The sequence below is a fragment of the Scylla paramamosain genome, chromosome 22, assembly GCF_035594125.1.
Source record: "Scylla paramamosain isolate STU-SP2022 chromosome 22, ASM3559412v1, whole genome shotgun sequence".
Classification (NCBI taxonomy): Eukaryota; Metazoa; Arthropoda; class Malacostraca; order Decapoda; family Portunidae; genus Scylla; species Scylla paramamosain.
Window position 1 is genome coordinate 13,692,430 of NC_087172.1, and position 20,376 is coordinate 13,712,805.

Here is a 20,376-nt window from a genome sequence, read left to right on the forward strand (position 1 = left end):
GTAGTAGTGTTATTTTTATTATTATTATTATTAGTAGTAGTAATAGTAGTAGTAGTAGTAGTAGTAGTAGTAGTAGTAGTAGTAGTAGTAGTGGTAGTAGTAGTAGTTATTGTTGCTATTATTAGTTATTCCTGTTTATTATTAATTATTATTATTATTATTATTATTACGCTCTTATGCACATCAAAGTGCAATGGAAAAGTGTATTAATGGAAATTCTGCACACACACACACACACACACACACACACACACACACACACACACACACACACACACACACATAAACGCAGGGGGGGGGGAACCTATTTATTATAATTATGTTGTCACATCCTCCCTGTGCACAGGCGTTTAGCTACAGAACTGTTTCATATTGGCAAGACTCAGTAGTAGTAGTAGTAATAGCAGTAGTAGTTGTAGTAGTAGTAGTAGTTATTATTGTCACCTCCAGTCTTCCTCGATGTCATTGAACACCCACTCCGGGTATGGGTAGGCACAACCACCGCTCCACCCCTCAGCTCTCCACCCGTCGCTGTGTGCCCGCTTCACCCTCGGACAAGGGAATGAGATCTCGACACCTGACCCTTTCCACATTAACTGACGTGGGCGGAGTCTCTCTTAACCCCCCCCACCTCCATTCATCACAACAGTAGCTTAAATAATCATCCACAAAATCCTTTATCAAATGACACACAGAAGAAAGTAAATACACTACAATGAACATATTGAATATACAAAAATGTGTATACAGGAACATAGGTAAAAGAACATAGCAAGATACAACACCAAATGGTCCATTATAATTTTAATTCCTGACACTTAAATTACCTTCTAGTGCCGTCTCAAATGATAAGAACCCTCTTTAATTTACCATCAGTCCTTAAATATAAATAACCATCACCAATTTAGGAAGAGTGGTGAACTAGTGGTAACGTTGTTGTTGCCGTTGTAAGTGATGTTGTAATAGTAGTAGTAGTAGTAGTAGTGACGATGTACTGAACACTATCACCAGCTAGGGACAGTCTCTACGTGCATCGCTCACTCTCTCACACCACACACACACACACACACACACACACACACACGATCCACATGGCAAATCACATCAGTACATCACATCTCATTCACCACACCACACAATCATGTGCCATCACCACAATGGGAAGCAAAGCAGCAGGTCGTTACAATTATAACGACGAACTTGAAAACTATATTAGGCGAACAGTTTTTTTTTTTCTCTCCTTTTACGCTTTGAGTCCATAACGCATGTCAGCTTGAATGGTCAGCCTGTAGAATTAAGCTTGTAAACTTATTTCTTAGAGACGTGCGTGGTAGAGCAGAATGGGAACTTATTCTCAAACGGATTATTATTATTATTATTATTATTATTATTATTATTATTATTATTATTATCATTATTATTATCATTATTCTCATTAATATTGTTGTTATGCAAGAGTTTCAGCAACAAAGCTAAGAAAAAAAACAAATAATAAAACAAAAAGAGAATTAACAAATAATGATCTAATCCCTTTAAGAAAAGTGTCTAAGAAATAAGTCCAAAATTACGTGTATTGTGAAGTGTCTTGAAAGAGCTAAAGTCATTGAACATAAGAACATAAGAACGTAAGAAATAAGTGAAGCTGCAAGAAGCCACCAGGCCTACACGTGGCAGTCCCTGTGTGAATCATACCTACCTGTTTCCACCTACCATCCCCATCCATAAATTTGTCTAATCTTCTCTTAAAGCTCCCTAATGACTTAGAACTAACAACTTGATTGCTGAGTCCGTTCCATTCATCTACCACTCTATCTGAGAACCAGTTTCTTATCTCTTTTTTTAAATCTAATTTTTTTCAAGGCTGGAGGAAGTACGGAAGCAGGCAGCGAGCTCTAGAGTTTACCAATATAAGAAGGAGCGCAAGACTGAGATGAGCATCGAGCTCAGGCCTGATGGCAGCTGGTGGATCTACCGCCACTACACGACCGCGGAAAGACGACCAACTTCCTGTGGTACTCCAGATCAAAACCTGCTTTTATCGCATCCGCGCAGTAATCAGTCCGCGAGAGAGAGACTCGAGAGGGGATCGGCCCGTATTTTTAAACGCTTTGGTTTCATCAGGAATATACTGATATATTTATGAAGATTAGACAGATTTATGGATGGGGATGATAAGTGGAAATAAGTAGGCATATTTCATACAGGGATTGCCACGTGTAGGCCTGATGGCTTCTTGCAGCTTCACTTATTTATGTTCTTAAGTTTTTATGTACTGTATTCAAGGGCCACAGAGGTTCGGACCTTTTATTGGCTGTACTTATGATTTGTTCAGTGAAATTGTCAAGGGTTTCTCAAGTGAAGTAACGAATGTCGTACTGACATTTGCTTTGTGATGCGAGACATGTTAGTCATGCGTGATATAGAGACACCAGTAGAGCTTGTGACGCACTGCCGCTGAGAGAGAGAGAGAGAGAGAGAGAGAGAGAGAGAGAGAGAGAGAGAGAGAGAGAGAGAGAGAGAGAGAGAGAGAGAGAGAGAGAGAGAGAGAGAGACAGTCAAACAGACTAACATAAAGCTTAACAGACAGACAGACAAACGGATGGACAGATAACAAACATAGCTGAACAAAGGAGCAGAGTTTACATTTCCGTTGCAGTTAGTACTGGAACTGTTCTGGCCACTCAACGTTTTGTCATACTGTTACCCCTTAGAGAGAGAGAGAGAGAGAGAGAGAGAGAGAGAGAGAGAGAGAGAGAGAGATGTACTGAAGCCAGCTTGTCCTTGGGATTTCCCGGGATGTGGTATAAATAATTATTTGATAAGCTGGGGAGAATAATATACTTCATCCCTCTTTGACTTCACTGCTACATGCTAATAATCCACAGGTGGTGATGAAGCAGTGGTACTAGACGATTTTACTGAACAGTTTTAAAACCACAGGCATTAATTAGCAGCATTATTATTGTTAGGACTAATTCATCGCTTACGCAGTTTTTTTTCTTTTTTTCTTTTTTCTTTTTTCTTTTCTTTTTTTTTTTTTTTACGTAAGAGGGTCACTGGCTAAGGGAAACATAAAAAAAAGGGGGAAAAAATCCTAGTGAGGTGCCAGTCCCAAAAGAGATGTCGAGAGAATCATCGAAAATTGAAGGATAAGTGTCTTTCAAAACTGTGGTGTAAGCTTGCACCACCACGTTTTATTAACTTGAGGGAAGTCATGTCAGTCAGAAGGTAAACATGGAGCCTCACTTCCCTTCACAGATTAACACGAATTCTCAAGGGACTTTACGACTATTTATTATTCATATTGCCCGCTTCCCGTCCCTCTTTGGTCTGCCTTCTTGAACGATTTAGGCTGTCAGAAGGACCATTTTCAACGGCCACCGAGATTATTAGTCAGGTTGTCATTGGTGTTTATCCCACTGACGATATAGAAGTCTTGTTGAACCTACATTGTCACTTCAATCATGAGAATGCTCTTGAAACCACAATAACTTCCAGTACAGACGGCTACTTGTAAAAATACGACTTGGGAATGCTTTGGAATATTGTCTGCATGTTGGTGATCTGTGCCAGCTTCTTAATTGTGTCGTTCCTTCATTTTCCACACCATTGTTGTTGGATTAGTGTTCCATCACGAGTGTCTTTATGCAGTGCAGCTTTAATTCTCATGTTCATAATGTTTTGATATGCTGGTCTTCTCTTCGGGTATCATTGCTGTTTTCTGGTATCAGCCTGCAATGATTGTAAGATGAGTAGTCCTGAAGTGCCACCAACATTCTGGGGACTCAAGTGTTTTCCTCTCATTGCAGAACACGTGCCTCGATCCTTCAACCTGCTCACTAATTTTTGTCGCCTGTCTGTGTCACCTCCCCGTCTCGTTTGTCAGTCTCATTCCTGCACCATCTTTAGTGTCATTCTGTTAGTGTTATACTTTCTAATTTGTGTATTGGCCGCATGACGTCTGCACCTTTCCATTCGTCTGGTGTGTGTCTGCATGCCTTGGTCTGCCTCCTAGTCATAGTTGTCAATTCAGGCTTTCACAAGGCGCTAGGTCCACCTTCAAAAAGCGCTAAAACTTTTCGAACAAGAGTAAAAAAAAATGTGTTAAACTTTTCAAAACAGGCAGATGGTAATGCGCGTGTGTGTGTGTGTGTGTGTGTGTGTGTGTGTGTATGATATTACTTAAGAAAGACACTAACGTCGACCTGCTGGGCAAGGCAATGGTGGGTGGTGAGTCAGTGAAAGTGTGAGACATTATATCAAACGGTTTTCAGACTTGTACTCTATGACGTGGTGGTGCGGGGCAAGTACACCACAATGCTAACATTCAGATAGATAAATAGTTAAGTTGAATAAGATATCAGTTTTCCATTTCAAGATCTATATATTATAAGAGAGAAGGCAAAGGGTAGAAAGAGAGAGGGAAGAGAATAGAAAGAGTGAGGAAAAGAGAATAATATAGAGAGGTAGGGAAAGAAAATAAGAAAAACGGAGGGAAAGAGGGATGATGAAAAAGGAAACACACACACACACACACACACACACACACACACAGAGAGAGAGAGAGAGAGAGAGAGAGAGAGAGAGAGAGAGAGAGAGAGAGAGAGAGAGAGAGAGAGAGACTATATAGTTCAGTATCCATTATCTCTATTAACTTCACCTTTTTGGATAATGAAACCAAACTCATTAAAACAAAATTCTAACGCATTACAGCATCGGAAAAAAAAATATATATATAATAATCAACTTTCCAGTCTCACGCGTTCATTGACACACGAACAATATTTCACATACACGCTTATCTCAAGAAATAAAAGAAAAAAAAAAAAAAAAGTATCCCTACATTTATCAAATTGTTTTTTCTTGCAAATATAAGGAGATTGAGGAAATACAGAAAGTTGGTTCAGAAGAAGCGGCAGTGAACGCGGCACTGTGATGGCCGCCGGTGGAGCAAAACAACAAGCAAGATGGAGAAGGACAGAATGAAGTTATCCCTGACGCTGTTCCTCCTATTGGCCGCTGCTGCCCTGGTGGTGGACGCCAGGAAGCACAAGCTGGAGATCAAGGTGGGCGTGGGACGTGGGCGTAGGCATGGCGGGCTGCATAGGGTGAGGGCGGGGCGTGCCAGCTGCTGCCTGTTGTGTGCTGAGGGGCAGGCTGCGGGGGACGGGGAGGCGCTGTGGGTGCTCCCCTGTGGTACTCAGTGCGACACGTAGAGCAGGTCAGACGTGACAGTGGGTCCTATGCAACACCAGGCGTTGGTTCTGCCCTGTGTGTGTGTGTGTGTGTGTGTGTGTGTGTGTGTGTGTGTGTGTGTGTAAAAAAAAAAAAAATAAATAAAAAGTGGTCCGTCACTGATATCAACTGGTTTCATACAATACCTCCGTGTTTTGTCACCTTGGCAGTGCTTATCAGGCTTGGGGAGTGGTGGCAGGGCGGGACACACACACACACACACACACACACACACACACACACACACACACACACACACACACACACACACACACACACACACACACACACCACCCAACACTAATTTTGCCCGCAGTCTGGTATACTAGCAAAGGTCACACTGAGGTCTTTGCATCACTCAGGGTTACAGAACAGTAAGAGGTTTTGAGAACAGTCCAGCCAGACATTTAAGCTTTTAACTGTAGGTGGAATGTTTTTAATCTCCCTTATCCCCCCCCAGCCGTATTCACCAAGCAGGTGTGAAGGGTGACAGGTCGATGTGATTTAAATTGGTGGTGGCACAAAGCTGACAGGACAGCATCAGAAGTTAATGCAGGGCTGTACGTAGGTCAGGTCACATCATGACTGAACAAAGAATCAGGTTCTCCATTACAAAGCAGTGAGAAATTAATCCGTTTATAAATATGGGAGGTGGACATAATGACGGATCAAACCTTCAGAAAAAAAAGATTTAATCCTTTGTTTGAGTCTCCACTACACATTCACACAAATTTCATGGAATTCACAATATCATACATTTACACCAACAGACAACTATCTAAGCTTTAAGAGCCATGGGATGTACCACATGCCAAGAGGTACCATTCAACTGAAGTCTCCATTAAATTGCTGTATATTTATATTCATGTATGTATATGCCTATATACATACACACATACATACATACATACATACATACATACACACACACACACACACACACATATTCATACATTACATAAGAACATAAGAATAAGGGAGGTTGCAAGAAGCCATCAGGCCTACACGTGGCAGTCCTGCATGAAATATACCCACCTATTTCCACCTATCATCCACATCCATAAATCTGCCCACATACATTTCATAAGGGCTCTACTCCCTCTCAAAAAGTTGAATAAAGATAAGTTTCCATCATTGACACTCCAGACTTAATTACCCTCAGATTGTCTTTCCTGATGTTATCTGTTGAACCCATAAGTACTGTAAACTTGAGTCCATTAAATCAATGAGTTATTGAACAGTCATTTTAATAATCCTGAAGGGAAGGTGAGGGAGTGCAGTGGCCCCATAGTCAGTGTTAGGTAGCAAGGGGAAGTAGTAATTACACTGAGTAGGCGTCATCATTGTAAGCATCAGGAGTACATGAGAATCTAGATATCATTAGTGTCGTTCATCTCACCAAATGCATACAATTGTATTTTTATATTCAGTTTTTCTATTCTGCATTTATGTTTAATAGACTGGTGTGCATTTCAAGTTCCTGATAATGACTGAAGAAGCTATGAAGTACTGACACTTAGGGTGATTGGTGATGCAAGGTGGTATGTACATGAAACGCTCAGAAATTTAAGCTTTAAAGTTGGATAAAAATGTACTTAGGGGGAGAAGAAAACTTTGACTCAAATCCTGTGTGAATTACAACTTGGAGAATACACCTTAAATAAATACAACTAATTAAACAGGATACAGAGTCCCACAAGTAGTGAAATGCTGTTTTGTTTCAGAATGACAAGCGGCCGTACTTTCCCATCAGCACCTTTGGTTTCTACCGCCTCGGCCACCTTGTGGTTGACGTGCACAAGTTCAGGGTGACCCCCAATGATGCGGAACAGAAGGTGTGTTAGATTTCCCTCTTGGTTTTCTCTCTCTTCCTCTTAGTAAAAATTATAGTGGAACATCAGGTTGTAGAGTAAACATGAAAGTGGAAACCATGCTCTGAGAAGTGCCTTAAAGAGAATGTGGAGGTTTACTGCATGAAGTTGATTAATTCCAGATGTGTATTCTGAAATTTGCTTGTTGTTTATGCTTTACAATTATCCTAGTTTATCATTTTCATTCTTGTCGCTTTTCATTGCTGTAACTCACGGATATTACTGTTACTTATTGTCTTTCGGTGAGGCATTTTAAGTGTATTTGATGTTTGAACAAAAAATCACATTCTTTAAGTACTGTGTTTGTTTTTGGTTATGATGGCTTCACTGGATCATTGTTTTTGGTTATGATGGCTTCACTGGATCATGTCCTTGCTGACTCTCCCTCTGAATGGAAATGCATATGTGAAGGTCTTTGTATGTGGTAGCTGTATTGACTTGTTTTTTTATTACTTTATCTTTTTAGCATTTTACTTGATATATTGGCTGTAGAAGGCTTTGAAGTACATGCAGGTAATTGTAAAGGTTTGAGAAAAGAGGACACATTACTGGAACACTGAAGGAGGACTGTACTTGCCTATATCATTATTGTGGTATTTGTTATATAATGCCTTCCAGTGTCATTAGAATCTTAGACATTAATATCCTTTTATATATTATTATTAGTATCATTTCCTGTCTGTAAGGGAGGCTGGCTAAGGACATAGAAACTAAAGAAAAGCCCTCTCAATTGTTGCTTGCAGAAAAATGTGATAAAAGAGATCTACAGAGATATAGAGTAGATAGCTTCATATGTATGTCTTGATGTTCCTTGAAATATGCCATTAGTCCTTTTATTTTTAACCTTATTCAATCACAATTTTTTTTTGGTCTGGAGTTTGTTTTTCACTTGTGTTACTCCTGGATTGCTGTAACTAATATATATATATATATATATATATATATATATATATATATATATATATATATATATATATATATATATATATATATATATATATATATATATATATATATCCTCTGTAGTGTATTTATGAAAAGACTGGTCATATGTTGAGTATGAGGGTTGGTGGTGAGGGAGGAGGTGGAGGAGGAAGAGGAAGGTGAACAGGGAAATTATAATGTCAGTGGTGATCTTTGTGGTCCACAGTTTGGATTCATCCTGGAGAAGATTGCCAACTCTTACAATGAACCTCACCCAGAGAAGTGCCGACTGCTCAACCTGCAGCCCAACGACCAGCTGGTGCAGCACGTCTTCTTCATATTTGACCTGAAAAACAAGCAGTAAGTTTGCTTCTGAAAAGTAGACAAAGCTTTCTTGCAGCATTTCAACAAAGCATTATTGGCTGCCACACATTCATTGACCTGCAGACTGCTGGCCATTGAGCCTTGACCCATCTGCAGTGCTGCCTGAGTTTAAAGTGTCTTTTATTTGCTGGAAAAAGGAACGTGCATAATATGGAAATAGAAAAGAAACAAAAAGTAGGTCAGCATAATGAAAAATTATCGACACCAATCTTGTATATTGTGTTGCGAGGCTGCGCAGTGTGCTGATTGGTGGTGCTAATGGTGCCACTGCTGTTATCACCAGCTGCATGTAGGTGTTATCAATTACTGAATCTTCCTCAGACGTGATTGATAACATCTCACTATCAAAGGTGGATAACTTGGCATGTAGGCATATATCTTGTCACTATTCAGTCCATGCCATGATGCCATAATCCTAAAAAAGTAATAACCTGAACTGCTCCCTCTCCCAAGTGTTGCACCAACATTTTAACACACATGGGGACCAGAAGGAAGGATGAACTTGGCTTCTCTCTCTCTCTCTCTCTCTCTCTCTCTCTCTCTCTCTCTCTCTCTCTCTCTCTCTCTCTCTCTCTCTCTCTCTCTCTCTCTCTCTCTCTCTCTCTCTCTCTCTCTCTCTCTCTCTCTCTCTCTCTCTCTCTCTCTCCATCAAGGCAGTAACCTTCCAGATTTTCAAAAATTGCTGCAGCCTGCTGTATAATTTGCAAGATATGACTGGTTCATATAGCAAACGTATTCACACAAATTAGTCACAAATATTAGTTCTGCAATTTTTTGGCATTTATAAGCTGTTTCCAATGACTGTGTAGATGCACAAGTAAATGTAAATGTAAATAGTAAATCAATCAAACAAAAAGTACAACAAAAGCAGTGTTCCACTCAGCCAGGCATGTATTCACCAACATTCATCACCACAAATTTACTGTACCTTTCCACTCGATGCAGGGTGTACCTCAACTGCAGCGATGACATGGCCCAGTTGCACGTGTTCAACGACACAGCGAAACTTTGGGAAATACAGAAGGTGGAGGAGCTGGCCAAGTTCAATGACAAATACCTCTTCAACAAGAAGGTAATAATGGAAGTGTGTTGTGTGTGGTAGTGGTGGTCTGCCTCACACCATGTTATCTCTAAGTTTCCCAGCCTGGACATTATTTACATTTACCTGGTATAAACCCTCTGAGGAGCTTATTGGTGTGAACTGATTGCCTTGTGACAAAAAGGGACTGATGAGATGGATGTACAGTGTTGGTGTGAGGGAAGAGCCAGCAGGTGAGGAATAGTGTGCTCTGGTGCAGGGGTGAAGGTACATTGTGTTGGTGTGGCCTCGTGGAAAGGATTACATGAGTGGATGAAGAGTGCTGAATGTGGGAGTGCTAGGAGTTATGCCAAAGAAGACATTAAATGAAGTCTTGGAAAAGGATCTAAAAATCTAAGGGCATGATTGATAGAAACTCCTTCAATTTATGTAGTAATTAATGCTGGCTTTCCTTTCACTTTTCATGTGGTAATGCAGGTGGAGCGGCACAGGAGGGACGTGAGTAACAACAACACTCAAGGTAAGCTTACACTGTTAGTCAACCTTCACTCAGCATTGCACATAGTCTGTGACCTAGAGTACTAGTTTACCTTTTATTTTACTTCCCATGGGTGAAGGCATGATGTAAGTTGCTATTTTGAACATCAGTTTGCACTAAGAATTTAACCTCGATTTGCAGTGAAAATGTTACATGACTAAATTGGAGACATTGCATTATTTGTACTTGTCATATTATAAGGTGTAATGCCTAGTAGCTAAATGTTTATTCTACAACACTGGTCACACCTCAGCTGTTATGTTATGCAGTTCCGGAAGGATATAGGCATACACAAAGGAGTACAAAGGAGAATAACAAAAAAGACGTGAATGATGAAAAGTATCCTTTACAATAGAGATTGGAGCTTTTAAAATTTACATTTCGTAGAGAAGTGCAAGTTAGAAGGGGATCAGATAGAGGTCTTCAAATGGTACGGGGGATATAACAAGAGTGACAAGCAAAGTCGTCATGGATAGGATAAGCAATACTGTGTTCAAACTTAATATTGATTGCATATCTTTTTACATTCAGATAAACTTTTCATCCACACATAGAAACATGCATATACACACAGTGGCCTCTTATTTTCCTCACATGTAGCAATGTTCCCCACACAGTTGATGGCACCTCTATCACCACCACCACTGCCACCATGAGAGGCCCTTCAGGAGACTTGTTCAACCAGAAGTGCAATGAAGTGAAGATCAATATGACCAAGGATGGAGACTACTACAGCTTCAAGGTGGAAATCCTCTCTCTATCTTGTCAGTGGAGTGGTTGTGGGAAAAATTCACCAGGGGAACTACTTACAGTATATTTCTCAGTTCACTCTTCTGTAGATCTTGAGACCTCCTTTTAATTTTGTCTGTAAGCAAGTTGAGGTATGTTTTGATTGAGAAGCTTTGCATGAATTGAATTTGTCTTCAGGGGTGAGTGAAAGACTTGAGGTGAGTCTTTCTAACTTTTTTGTCTTAGGTACTAGAATTCTCCTTTCAAGATTCACTTTTGTATACATTTATATTGCTTGTACCATTTCAGCTGTAGAAATGATAATGTATATGAACTTTACTTCTTTTCTACTTTAAAAGATAATATGACTCAGATACTATAACAATTATATCAAATTTGCTAGATGTGGTAAGATCTTTTCTGCAGCTTGTAGTGGCATTCTTTTCAGTATTTTGGTCTTGATATAAACAGTGATGTCTTGATTATGTGGAATGTTTGAATACCTCAGTTGAGAGAGCAGTCAGGTTTAGTAAAAGATGGTGATTCTTCTTCCAGTTTGTGGTGTATGTAGCTTTGGAGAAGGAGGAAGGACTGTACAACCTGCACTTCCATAACTGCATGAACTATGGCCCCAGTCCAACACCCTCTGCCATTGACATGTTCCTGGAGGTGAGGCGCAGAGCTGCTTGGGACATGAGAGTGTGGCATTACAAACCTTCATGTCATGGCTTCCTTTGGAGAGTCACCATCCAAACTCTAAAAGAGGGAAAAGTCAGCAATGCTTGTGATTTTTAAGGGTAGCAGGACTTAAAAATGGCATTGTAATAGTAAAATTAATAAAATGAAGGCAGAAAACTGTGAGAGAGAGAGAGAGAGAGAGAGAGAGAGAGAGAGAGAGAGAGGGTGGGGGGTTGACATAGTTTAAGATTTAATGGACAAACCTCGAATGTGGATGAGCAAAAAATATCAATGTTAGAAAGATCTGTTTGTGCATTAGGCTGGCATCTTTAAATGGGTGGTAGCTGAGATGCATCTCATCTTGGTGTTGGAATAATCATCAGGAGGATCACACACTAAAAAGAAAGGAAAATCCACAGCACTGACTACAATATCCCTTCCTTCCTTGAAACCAGATTGAGGAGAAGAACCCTGATGACAACTACCTGTCTGCCGGGGAGATGCCTCTGCCAGCCCTCTACTTCATGATGGCTCTCCTGTTCTTCCTCTCGGCATGCTTCTGGTTCTTCCTCCTCAAGAAAAGCAGGTAAGGTGTCGCTCTTCAGGAGATATGCCATGTATTTTCCATTGCTTTTGAGCTCGGCAGTAGTGAGTAAATTGATTTTGGATAATACTACTGACTTTTAACTTTTGATCAGCATTTCTTGTGGCAAGATTAATCTTATTGTCATTTGGTGTAATGCAATCAAAACTCAAAGACTAGAAGACTATTGTAATAGATCTAAATGTAAGGTGATGTCTGTTCTCAGGAGCTCCATTATGCAGTTAGTATGGCAGAGAAGCATTCATTTGCACATGTCCATACATTTCATCCTTAACACATTGCACTCTCTCTCTCTCTCTCTCTCTCTCTCTCTCTCTCTCTCTCTCTCTCTCTCTCTCTCTCTCTCTCTCTCTCTCTCTCTCTCTCTCTCTCTCTCTCTCTCTCTCTCTCTCTCTCTCTCTCTCTCTCTCTCTCTCTCTCTCTCTCTCTCTCTCTCTCTCTCTCTCTCTCTCTCTCTCTCTTTCATTTTCTTTTGCATATTCCTTCTCTCAGTCCCAAGCATTGATCCCACCGCAGTCCGTCTTGAGACACCAACATAATCTGTATCCGACTCAGGAGATCAGTGACACAGCAAACCCTTTCCTAGCAAACCTTTTCCTGTACCTCCAGGGACCCGGTGTTCAAGATCCACTACCTGATGGGGGTGTTGGTGGTGATCAAGTCCTTCAGCCTCCTGTTCCATGGAGTCAACTACCACATGATACAGACTCGCGGTGTCCACATGGAGGCTTGGGCTGTCATGTACTATATCATGCATTTGTGAGTCCATGGCCAGTATTTACTTGTAGCTCCAGCAGTCTGTTGTGTGAAGGTCTGGAGTACATTTATGTGAATTGCTATGCTCAGTGGTTTTTGCTTTCCACCATCAGAATTGTATTGTCTTATCTCTCTGTGCTTTTGAATCTTTTATATAAAAAATCATGCATCTTTTTCCCTTTGTACATAGTGGTGGGGTTGTATTAGGGATAAGAAGGAGAAATGCTATGCTCTCTCCTCCCTCCCTCAATAACATTTTATCTGTGTGGTGTTCCTGCAGGCTGAAGGGTGCCTTGCTGTTCACTGTGCTGGCTCTGATCGGCTCTGGCTGGGCCTTCATCAAGCATGTGTTGTCCAGTAAAGAGAGGAAGATCTTCATCATCATCATTCCTCTCCAGGTAATGCTTGGGGAGCTGTCCTCTGTTACTTGTATTTGGAAGCCATGTGTGTATTTCTTATATTCAGAGGCTGGTATATTATGTCATGGATAAGTTAATTAATTACGAATTTTCTTGCTCTCTTTTTCTTTATATGTAGAAGATGTAAAGTCTTTGAACAAGAACAAAATTTATGTCTCCATGATGTTATAAAGACAAATTGAGAATTTCTGTAAGTGATGTGATGCATGATGCATTCCTTCAGATCATTGCCAATGTGGCCACCATCATTGTGGAGGAGACGGAGGAGTCCAATGAGGAGCATGCCGTGTGGTTCCAGCGTCTCATTGTTATCGACTTCCTGTGTTGTGGCGCCATCCTGCTGCCAGTGGTGTGGTAAGTCCACCTGTCAGGCCTAAACACATGCCTCTATCAAAGCTGTCTGCCTCAAAGACTGAAAGAATGGCAACATGTTTTGCTTAGGGGAGGATAAGTTGGGTTTTATTTATTCTCAGGAAGAGTTTGTAGATGCAAGACAAGGTGAGTGTGTGTAATTCACACTTTGGAGTTCATACATTTATAGTGTGATCTGTTTCATGCGTCACACTGTCCAGCCTTTTACTTAAGCATAACAGTAACTGCTTGCTCATTGGTGAACACCCACAGAAACACAGTATGAGCCTCAGCCTGTCAAGTGACGAGTGGAGGCAAAACCACATTTGACACACATTGACCCATTGCTGCTTTGAGGAGTATCAGCAGGTGTGTGTGTGTGTGTGTGTGTGTGTGTGTGTGTGTGTGTGTGTGTGTGTGTGTGTGTGTGTGTGTGTGTGTGTGTGTGTGTGTTAATTCTGTTCCTATCTCCATTATGCCCACACATCATCACCCAAGCTTTGAATTTGTGACTTCCTTATGAATATTTGCACCTGAGTGTATGTGTGTTCCGACAGGTCAATTCGACACCTGCAGGAGGCATCACAAACCGATGGCAAGGCTGCAGTGAATCTGAGGAAGCTGAAGCTCTTCCGCCATTTCTACATCATGATTGTCTGCTACATCTACTTCACCCGCATCATTGTCTACCTCCTTAGGGTGAGAGTCTGTTTACATCTAAATGAGATGAACTACCATTTAACCTCTATTTACTAAATAGAAAACAGAAACAAAATTGGCATTACAATTTTTTTTTTTTTTTTTTTTTTTTTTTTTTTTTTTGAGATCTCTACATCCTTCTCCTTTTTACTCTCTCATTCAGTCTTCCACATCATTGCTCCACTCATCCTCTCCTCTCCACTCCAATGAAATATTCTCATCCTCCCATTATGCATGTGCCTCATCTGTATCCATTTGACTCATCATCTTCCCTCTATTCAGTCTTCTTTCCATTCTCATCATTATGAGAAAATAAGAGAAGCTGCAAGAAGCCATCAGGCCTACATGGACCAGTCCCAGTATAAAAATGCCTCTTTATTTCCACTATCATTCCTGTCATTAAATTTGTCTACTACATCTTCCTCTTATGCATCTTCTTATCCATATATCCACATCCTCCATCCACTTGTCCTTTATTTCTTCCTACACTCACACAAAATACTCGCCTTCATTTACCCACACCCACTCAACTTTCGTCCGTCTCCTCCTGCCAGATCACGGTGCCCTTCCAGTATGAGTGGCTGGATGCAATGTTCCGTGAGATGGCCACCTACGTGTTCTTTGTCATGACAGGCTACAAGTTCAGGCCGGCCACCAACAACCCTTACTTCCGTGTGTATGATGAGGACAAGGAGGTTGAGGAAGTGTGAGTAGCCGTGACCCCCAAAGTTACCCTCGTTTTCTTGCTGTATGTGGTTCTCTCTCTCTCTCTTTCTCTCTCTCTTATTCTGTCTTGTATAATTTTGTAGTAAGTGAATTTTCTGGTTTTCATGCACACCAAATTGCATGTTTTGAGTTTGTTAGTCATGTATTGAATCATTGTTTTGTTTTACTTTCTTCTTTTCATGGATGCCATCTTTTATGTGTTGGACAAGGCAAGTTCTTATTACAACAGATACACTGTAGTATTAGATAGATATTTGTTTTATTTATTTATTTTTCTCAAGTTCCTATGTCATTCCTTAAGTGCATCTGTGTTGAGAAGTGCCTGCTTGTGTTCCTATTATGCCTGGTGATGTGGTTGTCCTGCTTGCTTGGCTGGCTGTCCATCACTGCCAGCTTGTTTCCTTACACTCCCAATGGTGATGTGCTTGATTGTTTAACCCTTTCAGTCCTGTTTGACACATCTTTATTGATCAATAACCTCTGTAATGCGTCTTTACTTGTTCTGCTGCCACTTCCAGACATTGTACTGGCTAGAAATTGCAAAATCTATTCTTTGTTATTCTCTTCTTTCTTGTAGATGCTTATTTGTAAAAACTCTTTTCATTGTTCTATAATGCTGTGAAATGTTGCATATCACAATGAAAGACTTTATTATGATTTTGATTATTTGTATTATCTGGTAATGTAACTATCATGTACACTGAATAATTAATATGTCCTTTTATATGTTGGTTCTTTTCCTGTTTTGCTTTTGTTGAAGAGGCACTTTAATGTTTTTCACTTTTGTTATTTGTGATGCTGCGTATCTGTGTACATATCATGACTGTGTGTGCATTTGTGTGTCTGTGGTGCTCTTTGCCTGGTGGCTCGGTGAGGCTGGGATGCTGTGTTGTTTAGTGAGGGGCAGAGATCACCTGGCTTGCATGTACTGCTCCCTTTGCTGCTGGTGTGCACTAGGGGGACTTCTGTGCTGACTGAGTGCAAGTTTATCAGTGTTTATATTTCTGTATGTCTGTATCAGTCACAAAGTGTGGTCATTTATTTTTTTTATTATTAGGAGTAGTATGCATTTATTATTTTATTTATTTATCTATTTATTTATTTGCATTTTTATTCACTTTCTTATTTTTTTTTTTGCAAAGTAGCATTTTCCTTCAGTTCTGAGAATTATTCAGGTTACATCCTGTGCATTGTTTGAAAGGACTCTCCAGGGGCATCTTTTTATCATAGAATTTTGTTATTTTCATTTTGTTGAGTATCCTTGTTGTGGAAGACTTGGTGAAGTTTCAGGTAGTTTAACTTTCCATTTTCCAATTAATTAAGTTTTGGTTGAAAAATTCTTCTGAGCAAAAGTTTCTGCTCTACTTGATATAGTTATACCAGGATTCCATTTAATATTTACCACTACAGTTCTCATGGTAATCATGGCCAGTTAGTCTTGGTAGAGCAAGACCAGCTAAGACAGAATGAACTGATCTGAAAGGCTCTGAAAACTTGTTGAGGACATTAATGAAGAACAAAAAAGCTTATATCACAGTTATTCATTATCCTTGCCAGTGAGTGAAGAGGCAAGGAGAAGAAGGCAGGATGCATTGACACATTGTGTTCTCCCACAGACTGACCACCACAGGTCTTACCGAGGGGATCACACAGGTGAACCAGCACACCAAGAGGCAGAGCAAAGACAGTGTGGAGGTGGAGGTCTTTGAAGATGATGAGGAGGTGAACCTGCTGGACACTCAGGAATCTTCCCATGCCTTCGACTGAAATTAAGTTCACGGCAGAGGTTCTTTAGTCCTCTGCAGGCCGGGAGTGTAGACCAGCCAATGCCTCCTCAGCCAGACAGGCAACCACCATGTCTAGCAAACCGGCAGTCACTGATCACTGCATGTTAAGTGATGCACACACACTCACTCAGCAAGCAATGACAGAACTATAACTTTCATTTAGTACATGTTTTACTTCTTTTGACATTTCATATATTTCACTTCCTGTCATGCTTACCTCAAACCAAAACACCTTGTACTCCGTATACAGTTGTACAGGTGCAGGCTTTTATCACTAATAGAGATAAGACAAAAGAAAAAATTATGATGCCAGACTGTTCTGTGCTGCATGACAATAATATTATAATGTCATTAGATAGAATACCTTTTTACACATTCTTCATTTACAAGTTGTGGGTGTCCATTGATGTCCATCAATAATTATGTATGTGGGAGAGGCCATGTAATATATGAAGTCTTCTCAAAACTTGCTTTATATTTATTTTCATAACACATTGATGCTGATTCATGAAGCTCCTGCCTTCCACTCTCTGCATGGTACACTTGAAAAGGAGGAAAGAACCTTTATGTGGTTGCTCTCTCTCTCTCTCTCTCTCTCTCTCTCTCTCTCTCTCTCTCTCTCTCTCTCTCTCTCTCTCTCTCTCTCTCTCTCTCTCTCTCTCTCTCTCTCTCTCTCTCTCTCTCTCTCTCTCTCTCTCTCTCTCTCTCTCTCTCTCTCTCTCTCTCTCTCTCTCTCTCTCTCTCTCTCTCCTCTCTCTCTCTCTCTCTCTCTCTCTCTCTCTCTCTCTCCTTCCACCTTTTTTCCTTTCCCACATTCTTGTCTCAAGTAGATTTAATAGAATGGTAATAATGTCAACAAAGGACACATTAATGAAGTCTGGCAGCCTCCCTCCTGATGCACTTTAGGATACCTGCAGAGTTTTGCCTGTGGGTTGTAAAGGAGCTTAATACATTCTGAAGGGCAGTACCCTTGCATTTATGTTTACAAGCTACCTGCTGCACCACCTCAAAGTATGGGAGTGGAGAGCAGTGTGGCCAGCTAAAGATCATGTGTTCATACTGGGAAGAACAGAGTTTTTGGACAGTTATGGGCAATGATGCAATTAAAATCATGCGTACATTCTGAAAGATAGCATCCTCGGTGCAGACAGTAATTTAAATTAACTAAACACTTGTGGTTGAAACTGGATTTATGGTGAAGGTACATTCCTTATTCATATTCTGAACCAGGATGGTTTGATTCTTTTTGTGAATAAGTAGTTGAATGTTTTCACTTGAGTGTGAATATAAGGATGGTGTGTGTGTGTGTGTGTGTGTGTGTGTGTGTGTGTGTGTGTGTGTGTGTGTGTGTGTGGAAGCTTTAACCCTGAGTGAGGCAGTGAGGGTCTATAGTGTGTAGTCAAGCCACCAGATGTGTTGTACACCTGCAACACTGATATACAGAGTAGCTGTAAAATTTTAGTTATGAACTTTCAGTGGTAAAATGTGTATGAGTTGATGCTTTGTCCTTGTGTTTTTTGCTGAGGTGTAAAATATTTACCTGAATGTAAGAGTTAATATATTTAATAGTTACTCCTGTATAAGTAGTTAAATTATTGTATGTATAATGGTCTTACCACAGCTTTTCTGCTGTAGTCTAGTCTGATAGTTAACATGGTTTCAAGCATTCATTTATCATGATAGTTTCTCCCTGAATCCTCATGTATATGCCATGTCTTGGTTATTTCCCACAAAGTGGAATGCCAGCCTGGTACATACATAGTGTTACAAGCAGTCTTTTCTTATAATTTTATTGCCTGTAATCTTAGAACTCTTCAATTCTTGCCCATCTGTCCATAATTGAATGTATGTACAGTACGTGCACACCTGAAGCATGTTATCAACCCCAGCAGTGCCATCTTGTCAGTGTCACTTCACAGTCATTGAGGTCACTCACTTCCTCACACACACCAACATCAGAGCACCACGACTGGTGTGCTCTTTGGCCGTCAAATGGCCCTTCCTCAATACTAGGATTGAAGCCAAATTGTTACATAGAATTACTGTAATGTACAATTGTGCATGTGTACAGATATTTAGTTTGATTTAGTTTGACTGCTCTATTTTGTACTGCCTTATGGCACTGTTATATATAGTCTTGAGGAAAAATAGCCCCAAAGGATATCATGGTGTTAGGATTTCTTTTTTATTGTAACATTTATTGATGTTTTATTCAAACAGCTACAGATAAATATAGTACAGTATGAAAGTACTAAGTAACAGTCTTCATTTGCAGGGGAATGTGGGTTTTATGCTGCGGTGTTTCATGAACCAATATTTCTGTTTCAACTAAAAACTATCCAGAGTCTAGACTTGGGGATTGGTTTTATCGTGAGGTGTGGTGACACCTTCATACAGAGTTGTGCAACCAGTGTCTGATGGAATGTCTAATTGTGAAGTGACACACTGCATTAACCATGTCACATTGCAGGACTAATACAATGCTCACTTTCTCCACAGTGTATCAACCAAAATAATTAAGCATCAGTTATACGCTATATTCTTTAACTATTCATTGGTGTCAGTAAGCAGCAGCAGCAGCAGCAGAAGATGCACTCTTGAGTCAGAGCATTTGATGCCAGGTTGCCACCTGTGTGAGTCATCCACAGACTGGCAGAAGACAAGCCAGTGGATGTTGTGGCCACAAGCTACGACAAGTCTAAAGCTCAGCTGATTTAGATGTAAACTCCTTTTCTGTCTGTTAAACATCACGTGTCTCATCATTATGGCCACTGCCTTTTGAGGTTCTGTGGCTTTCAGGAAAGGCTGGTCCTGATGCTGAATGACTAATAACCGTGACTCGTGGTCATTACGCATTTGCCAGCGATAGACTATGAGTTTTATAAGTGTACTACTTTTGCTGTTTGCTGCTTTTGACATTAATCATTATGTATATTCATAATTGTTCACTTTTGACCAAGTTTATTGCTAAAATAAGATGACTACAAAATGTTGTCCACATAAATCAGCAGTCATCTCAGAAGTTGTGGTACCAAATCTCTGTCAATACATATGGGAATGGATACTTGCTTGTATCTTTACTTTAGACTATGTATAGTGTGTGTGGTGATATAGTTTTGAACAGTGGGGTATGCAGTACTTCTGCTTCATTATATATATTTAGCATATATTAGTGTTTGCTGGAAGAACTAACATTCAAAGTTCTATTTTCATAATAATGAATTAATACTAATGCATTTTGTGTACCTAAACACATTTAGGACTCGTCTTACATCCACATTCAGTGAGATGTTTGAAGGCATGTAGCTAGTGGGTAGATGCACAGGCATTCTGAGAGAACAGGGCTTAACTGCAAAGCATATCTGAGGAAAGGAAGAATATCATTATAGTTACAAGTGACTCAGAGACATTACAGTGCAAAGATTTACTGGAATTGGTGGATGCATGTTCAGTGGAATTTATTGACGGGATCTTGAGTTAGTGCTTATGTGTAATTTGTTATTTTGTGCATCCTTATAGAAGACCAGGCACAATAAAGCTGCTAAACTACTTTACACCATTCTTTTCCAAAAGTTAATGATATTTGTGGTGGTGTGTGCAGTCTTCATGATTCAGGAGAGATGTCTTGAGTGCTGT

The 20,376-nt window shown here is 40.2% G+C and overlaps 1 protein-coding gene across 1 annotated transcript; it reads left to right on the top strand.

Moving 5' to 3' along the window:
• Positions 1-4,906: 4,906 nt before the first annotated feature.
• Positions 4,907-20,290, top strand: LOC135111605 (protein GPR107-like). The gene is made up of 14 exons (XM_064025096.1): positions 4,907-5,066; positions 6,960-7,070; positions 8,257-8,390; positions 9,360-9,486; positions 9,931-9,973; positions 10,609-10,733; positions 11,276-11,389; positions 11,854-11,984; positions 12,612-12,761; positions 13,039-13,156; positions 13,401-13,531; positions 14,086-14,227; positions 14,782-14,933; positions 16,570-20,290. Exons 1-14 carry the CDS (start codon positions 4,968-4,970, stop codon positions 16,718-16,720), a joined length of 1,728 nt encoding a protein of 575 aa, XP_063881166.1. The 5' UTR covers positions 4,907-4,967; the 3' UTR covers positions 16,721-20,290.
• The last annotated feature ends 86 nt before the right edge of the window (positions 20,291-20,376 follow it).